This window comes from Caenorhabditis remanei, chromosome X (genome assembly GCF_010183535.1).
Source record: "Caenorhabditis remanei strain PX506 chromosome X, whole genome shotgun sequence".
NCBI classification, from domain to species: Eukaryota; Metazoa; Nematoda; class Chromadorea; order Rhabditida; family Rhabditidae; genus Caenorhabditis; species Caenorhabditis remanei.
In genome coordinates, this window is record NC_071333.1 from 3,158,374 (window position 1) to 3,166,370 (window position 7,997).

Sequence of the window (7,997 nt, forward strand, 5' to 3'; positions counted from 1 at the left end):
GGATCAGCGGATTACTGTAGGTTTTGGAATTTCACAGAACCTAGGCTTGTGGGTACTTTTCTGAAAGCTCATGAAGCTCTGGTTTCAAAATTGTCAATAAATTTCAGCAAAAAGGTGGCTGCCCCTCAAAAAAAAAACGGCAAAACATTGTTTTTTTGGTAATTTTCCAAGAGATTGAACATTTTTCTTACTATCGTAAATGTTTTAGAGTTCTGCTTGTCAAAGCCGTTCGAAAAAATATAGTCATGACTATGTTTTGTGCAACTTGGGTCTCATCGCGAAAATTAGCGGATTACTGTAGTTTTTGGAATTTCACAGAATCTCGGCTTGTGGGTACTTTTCTGAAAGCTCATGAAGCGCTGAGTCGAAAAATGTCAATCAATTTTTGCAAAAATGTGGTTGTCGGTCTAAAATACGGCAAAACATTGTATTTTTTGCTAATTTTCCAAAAGATTGAACATTTCTCTCACAATCGTAAATATTTTGGAGTTCTGCTTCTCAACACACCGTCACCCTCATAATTACTACAACGCCTCTTTTCACTTAATTCCGTATCGTGTCAATTGACAATCTGTCCTCCAATTAACTGATTTAAATTTTAAATGTTTAAATGTTAGAGTCTCCTTTATCCTTTAAACTCGTTTTTAACTTGTTGCCATCCTGTTTATTCTTTTAATGGTTCAAAGCATAACATTCACGTTTTCAGAATTCTTGAATCTCTTCGCTCTCGCAATGAGCCACAATCCGCCACTGTCTCAGTTTGGCAGTTTCTTCAATCCGGTTGCTCGTAAGTTTCTTCAAGAATGTGTTCTGATAGGGAATACGAATGTTTCAGCGCCAGGAATGAAGACCCACTCTGCCCACGAGAAAGTTACCGTTCTCGAGAAAGAGCTGGAAAAGGTCAACTCGACCAGCAAAGAGTGGAAACAAAAATATGAAGCTTCTCAAGAAAGAATCGGAGAACTATTTATTGCCGGACGTGAGTAACTGTTCAATGATTGATTAATTCATTTTCTAGTTGTTTTTTTTATAGAAAAGGAGGCAGACAAACTGAAAACCAAAATGAGAAATGAGACATCGCAGAAGATGGAACTGATGACGAGTGAGTCGTTTTATTACTGTTTCGAAACTAATAATAGGAGCTGAAAATAGCCGAATCATAAAAATCGACCGAATTTTTTGTTTTTTTGAATCTTTCCACAAAAATGTCAATATTTTGACGACACCAAGGTTTTCCACAATCTGAAAAAAACCGCTCATATCTAAAACAGCTATTGCGACATCTGAATGATAAAAATACTGCATTTTCAAAACAAAAAATTAAATAATTAATTTAAAACGTGAAAAAAAACGCATTCAAGTTTTTGCACTTCTTTTTTCGAGTGCGGAACGCCGTTTATTTTTTAGAATTCAATCAAAAGCTAGTTATGCATCAAGAAGTTTAATTTTTTAAGTGTAACATTTTTGACAAATCGAATAGTTTGGAAAAAGAACATATATATTTTCTTGAAGTCGTGCTAACAGGCCGTTCGGATATTTGAGAAATTTGCAAATTGATTTGTTTCAGGATTGACAGAGATGGGCTCAGAAATCAAACAATTGAAGAATGTCGTTCTGTTGAAAGGTTAGCTGATTCAAACATAAGCCCATCTTAATAATCAATTATTTGATTTCCAGAAAGTAAAATAGATGAACTTCAAAAACAACTTGCTGATGGAGAGAAGCTCAAAAAGGAGATGAAAACTGAATGTAAGCATCTTTTCAAAAATATTAGAAAAGTATGAGGTTAAGGACTTCGGAGACAAGAAATAATTAAGTTTTGATATCTCCCCTTTTATTATTATGATTTCATTTTTTTCTGTGCATGAGAAGACCGCGCCGCACACACGCGGCGACCACGTCCACTCCCATTTTAACGCTGCGTTCCATTTTTGAACACCGTCGCAAAAACTGGGCGTGGCCGCCGCGTGTGTGCGGGGCGGTCTTCTCATGCACAGAAAAAAAGAAATCATAATATTCCGCTTAAAATATTAAAAAGTTCACAAAAAGGTACAAGCGTTTACCTGAGAAGTGAATAACTCCTAATCTCTGAAATCTTGCAGTCTCTAATGAAAAAGCCACACTTCAATTGACGATCAAGGAGCTGGAGGATAAAGTTGCCGCTGAAGGTAAAGTGATACAGTTTTTAAACTAAACAGATTCTCAATGTTTAAAACAATCAGGACGAAATAAAATGCTTGAACTTCAGGCAAATTGAGCAGAATGATTGTATTCTTCAATCTTAGGTGTTTTAACTGTCGGAAGGTTCAAAAATTAACCAGAAAAAAGTAATTGTTCCTCAACAAGTCAAAAATCAGTAGAAAAGGCGTCATTTTTAACGAAATGATCCCCGTGAAAAACTATTCCAACCCTTTGAAAAACTTATTTTTCCAAAAGTAGTAACTCGTTTCGGACTAGCTTTTCTACTAAGTAGTAAAATTACGCTTTTTCTATGTAGTAGAAAAGCAAGTCCGAAACGAGTTACTACATTTGGAAAAATAAGTTTTTCAAAGGGTTGGAAGAGTTTTTCACGGGGATCATTGTGTTAAAAATTACGCTTTTTCTATTGATTTTTGACTTTTGAAAAAGTTTTGGTTTTCGTAAACAAATTCATGTTATTAAAAAAACTGGAAATGCTGATTTCTGAAATTTCAGGTCATCAAATCTTGGATCTTCAAAAAGATGTTGACGCGGAGATCGAACTTCGCAAGAAGACACATCAAGAACGTAAGTGAAGTATAATTTTTATCAATGAGAATGACATTACTCATCTAATCTAAAAATTGAATAACTCTAAATATTTGAAATCTTGCAGATGCTCAAGAGAAAATGAGCCTTCTAATGAAGATAAGCGAGCTAGAGGCAAAAATGGCTCATGAAGGTATAGTGATACAGTTTTCAAAGAAACCAGATTTCCAATTTTTGAACTTTCAGCTTTATATAAATTCATAGTCAGCTCATTCTAGTGTTTCGTTTTCAGAAATTCAACGCGCACAAGTAGAGGTCGAGAAAAACAAGGAGAAAGAAAGTGAGTTTATTTATCATCTTGAAGAGAGAAAAACTGTTGATTGAGTCACTGAATCTCTCTAATATCATTTTCAAAAGGAAGTGTAAAGCCTATGCCTACATTTTTGTAATTGACAATTTTTTTACTAGACCTTTCTAAAAAGTTAAAGCATTGACGAGTTCGCCAGAAACATTGACGAATTTGTTTTAAATAAAATAGCGATCATAAGTGAGTATACCTCCTTACTTTCATTTGTATCTTAGCTGAAACAATACCGTTTTGCATAAACTTTTTTTTAAAGGTAGCTGAAATAACCAGTAAAACTGATATAAGTGTTTTGACTTTTTGATTATCGATTTTTAAAGGAGGTGAGAACTCAAAAAAAAAGTTGGCTCGAAATTCGGTAAGTGATTGCTCTGTGGGACCCGAACACATGACCGAACGCGCATGGGTACAAAACCGCAACCGGCTGAGCTAACCGGCCGAGAACGCCGCCGCCCACTCGGGGTTGTGATAAATGTGGGTGCTTCTCAATCACAATTTCGATCACAATTTTTTTGCGTTCTCACCTCCTTTAATGATCTTGATCTGAAATTCCGGGAAAAAACTTTTCATTTTTGAACTGGACCCTATGATTTTTTGAGTTGAAAATGTTGAACAACAACCATGAAAACAAAATATGATGTTAAAATGCTTTTGTGAATCTCGATCATCGTGCTACAGCTCCAGAAGTCCAAAGTGGTTTGCCTGGCTAAATCGTTATAACTCATCGAAAAACAGTCCAAATTGGTTGAAAAATGCCGGAAAAGATGCGTACTACACTTATCAACATAGTTACAATTAAAAATCATGATACTGAGAACAATTTTTTTAGAACTTTTTCCACTCAAAAACCTTTGGCTTTCGACTTTTAGCCAATTTTTCATGTTTTTTGATTATATGTTAGGTAATTACTACTTCCAGGCGTCAAAGTAAGTTCTTGGCTTTTCAGTATTCAAGGATCGTCTAAGTGTTTTTTGAGACTTTTTAAAATTTGAAAGTATGTTTTGATTTTGAAGAAAAATATACGACTTGAAATTACGTCTGACTGTTTTGAGGGACGTGTAAGTGTTTCAAGGGACATTGTTGTGATTTATTGAAAGTTTACTTTTTCAAAAAACACCTATGCTGCAAATTTACTTATCAAAGAGCTGAAATTATCCAAACATTAAAAACCAAAAGTTCTTTCTTCAAAAGTGGACAAATTCATTTGTTCCAGGATTACATGAGGAGGTCTCCAAAACCGAAAAGTTGAAGAAAAAAGTCGCAGATGGATTGCAGCTGAAAAACGAGATCATAACTGAATGTAAGCTTTTTCTTAAAAATATCAGGAAAGTGTCAGGGAGACAAGATATGATTGGATCAAGAATTTTTGATGTCTCATCTTTTATTATTTTGCGTGAAATACCAAAGAGCTACTAAAAATACAAGAATTTCAACGTGTTGCTCTATTTTTCATACTTGCAAATTTTCGGCCCGGCCCGGTAGAGAATTTTCAAAGCCCGGCCTGGCCCGAAGGCCCGGCTTCAAAAAAAGGTACCCATTTTTTACCAAAAATGTTTGAATTTTTTTGAAATTTTACATTAAAAAATTCAATTTTTTGATGCATAACTAGCTTTTGATTGAATTCTGAAGTATAGTCAAAAATAATTTTTTTTTGGGAAAAAATTCAAAAAAATTCAAATTTTTGTTCAAAATTTTAGTTCAAATTTTTTCAGCCCGGCCCGTTGCAAGTATGCTATTTTTAGCGCACCCTGTAATGTAGAATGTTTAAATTCAAAAGTCTATAATCTTGCAGTTGCTCGAGAGAGAAAAACTCTTCAATTGGAGATCGAGGAGTGGCAGGCTAAATGGGCAACGGAAGGTAAAGTGATATAGTTTTTGAACTATTGCCAATTCTGAAATTTCAGCCAATGAATACTCCGAACTCCAGAAAAAAGTGGACGGTTGGCAAAAGGACCAGTATGTTATTTTTGATTCTCTCTTTCTTTAACTTTATGCTTTGTGAAAATCAGTTCTCAAGTTGAATTAGTTTTGCTATTAATTTAACTATCACAAATGTTTTGAAAATGTATGCTTTCCCTGCGCTACAGACAAGACATGGGTTCTGAAAAAATATTCGAGGTAGAATCCATTCTTTTTCACAAATTTTTCTGTACACTCCCTCGTTACTCTCAGTAATTTTTCTTTAATCTATTAGACATGATATCATATCACCTACACACCAAAGGTACTGTTTTCATTTTTATTGGCAGCTGGCCGAGACTCGCAGCAATGATGATGGAGAGACCTCTTTTCTGTCTATTCTTTTTCTGTCTACACTATTGTCGTGGATTGAGTTTTAATATGGCTGGTGAGGCCTCCAATCCATTCCTCTCTGTTTTCGCCGTCTTACAACGTCTTACGTCTTACGTCTTGTTTGAAATAGGTGTTATCCTTTTCAAAGTTTCCAGATTGAATTTCGAAGATTTTGCTTAGTGCTTCCAATTATATGATGAGATTTACTATGTTTTGAATAGACTCCCGATTTTATTCCTGTTTTGATTCCCGATTCTGATGTTTTTAATTTATTTTAAAATCAGGATTTTTTGGTTTTTCAAGAACAATTCTCGTATTTTGTAGTTGAAAACGTTTTCCTAGTTTTGAATAAATTTTTATTTAGAGCAGATTTTAGAATTCCTCACCTATTTTGCACGCCTTTTTACAAACTCCTATTCAAATCTTCATCTGTGTTATGGTTTTTTTCTTCGCTCTCGTTGCTGCCAAGGATCTCATACTTCCGATTCAACTTTCTCGGTTTTTTCTCTTTATACTCACAAAACGTACCAGCTTTTCACTTTTCTAGTTTTTAAATTCAGAGTTGAAAAACACAAATGTAGATCAAGCAATTTCTATGAGAATCCGGTCAGGTTTGGCATAATGATACTGGAACAGAGCTGTAACTGATCTAGAACACAGATAATGTCCAGTTTTACATTTTCATGAGTTTTTCTCATCATCATTTGTAAATAGAGCATCTACAATGCTGTAAATGAAAAACTAATATTTTTTTTTAGAACACTGAATAAACCGACATTTTCTTCGTCACTGCTGCGATACTGCAGCACGCGCAAGGAGTGGGAAAGGTGTGGATGCTTTGTTTGCGTCGTGAGTTTTTCCATTTCGTTTATTCAGATTTCGGATAAATTGCTTTCAGCAAGCTCCAAATGTCTGCGAATCGTGTCTTGGGTTTGTCAGCGATTTTGTGGAGGAGATTTGCGACAAGATCAGGCAGAAGATGAAAGAATGTGAGTCACTTTATAAAAATATGATAAGAGCAAACATCAATCATGATTTGCAGTCGATTTAAAGGTGCTGGAACAGGAATACAACGCGAATGTAATCGAGGATTTGAAGCAGGAAGTTGAGCAACAGAGTTAGTTCGTGTTCTGAAACTTTTAAATTCCTTTTTTTTCAGAGAAAGAAATTGATGTTTGGAGGAAGGGTACCAACGACGCGCAGATGGAAATTTTGAAATTTTCTGACGAGAACCTTCAGAAGGTCCAGAAAGGTAAACTCGACTGGATGGAGAAGTTTTATAATGCGCAGAATGAGTTCACGAGTCAAAAGACAAAATGTAAGATGTCGAATCTGAAACAGTATTTTTTTTAATTTTTGACATTTCAGACTCGGTTCTCCAGCACACACTGACTGAGAAAATTATGGAAATTTCAAGATTGAGTAATGAATTGCAAGAGCTGAGTGAGTTTTTTCTTACAGAAAAACTTTAATCAGATGAAATGTGCTAGTCAGAGTATTCTTAAGTCTCACATACATTGCAATAATATAATTCCAGAGGAAAGCTACGAGCTGTTGGACAAGAGTCGATTGGAACAAAACAAGAAACTCCGCAATCTTGCCAAGGACCTGGGAAATCAAAGTGAGTGACTTTTTATGGGATTCCGTGGGTAGCTGGAACAACAGAAAGTGCTGAGCATAATTTGAAGAATCTTCCCCATAATATCACCTCCCACATCAGTAGAGTTCCCTACGTTTAAATTCACCTAGGAAGAGCATCCCAATCAATACAAAACATGTTAGGGGTTCTTCAGACTTAAAACGGGCCGGGCCGAAATCAAAATTTCTCCGACCCGGAAAAAATTCAAATTTTTTTTCGAAAATTTTCCGATTTTTTTTCCCAAAAAAATTCTAAAATTGATTTTTTGTAAGTTTCAAAGGTTTTTGAGGAATATATTTAAGAAAGAATTTATGGAAAATTTGTAGAAAACGTATTTTTGCAACAAAAAAAAATTGAGGTGATAAAAGTTCAAAAATTCAAATCCGGGCCGACCCGGACTCTTGCAAGTCTGGGGTTTTCCTCACGGCGGGTACCTGGGACTCATGACTCATCGTCACAACCTTCTTTTAGCCCCCACCAATAGAGGAAGTGCAATTCTGAACGCAACCTGACACGTGTATTTTATTTTCAGAAGACAACATCGAAGACTTGCAAAAAAAGAATCAAAAATTGGAGAATCAAAATGAAGAGTTGAAAAAAAAAAGAGATGACTTGTACAATGAAGTAAGGGGTGTGCACCGTCAGGACGCAGAATTTCGTAAGTTTAATTGATACTACATAAAACAATACAATTCGAATATTTTCAGCCCTTGAACTCGATGCATGCAGTCACAGATCACCGAGTGTCGGAAAGAAAGAGTCTCGTAGAACAACAAAATTTGAATCACCTTTGAGCCCACGTGAAAGTTGTCCTTCCGGATCCCCAACGTCTTCTCTTCCAATGTTTGGCAAACGATCTCTTAGCCGCCAAGGATCTGGCAACAAAGATAAAAGAAGAAAGCTGTGAATCAGAGCTGTGCGAAATTTCTTCCTTCAACTTCCTTCTTCCGATTTCCGACCTATTTCTCACTTCTT

At 35.5% G+C, this 7,997-nt stretch overlaps 1 protein-coding gene across 1 annotated transcript; it reads left to right on the forward strand.

Annotated features, from left to right (window-relative positions):
• Positions 1 to 675: 675 nt before the first annotated feature.
• GCK72_022607 (uncharacterized protein) lies at positions 676 to 7,929 on the forward strand (the record flags this gene model as incomplete). Its single annotated transcript, XM_053734932.1, has 20 exons — positions 676 to 787; positions 836 to 979; positions 1,034 to 1,102; positions 1,568 to 1,624; positions 1,678 to 1,749; positions 2,103 to 2,168; positions 2,695 to 2,766; positions 2,855 to 2,920; positions 3,020 to 3,067; positions 4,305 to 4,391; positions 4,884 to 4,949; positions 4,996 to 5,047; positions 6,142 to 6,232; positions 6,282 to 6,372; positions 6,426 to 6,500; positions 6,543 to 6,701; positions 6,752 to 6,826; positions 6,921 to 7,004; positions 7,555 to 7,680; positions 7,730 to 7,929. The coding sequence occupies 20 exons, from the start codon at positions 676 to 678 to the stop codon at positions 7,927 to 7,929; spliced, it is 1,812 nt and encodes a 603-aa protein (XP_053578498.1).
• Between the last annotated feature and the right edge of the window lie 68 nt (positions 7,930 to 7,997).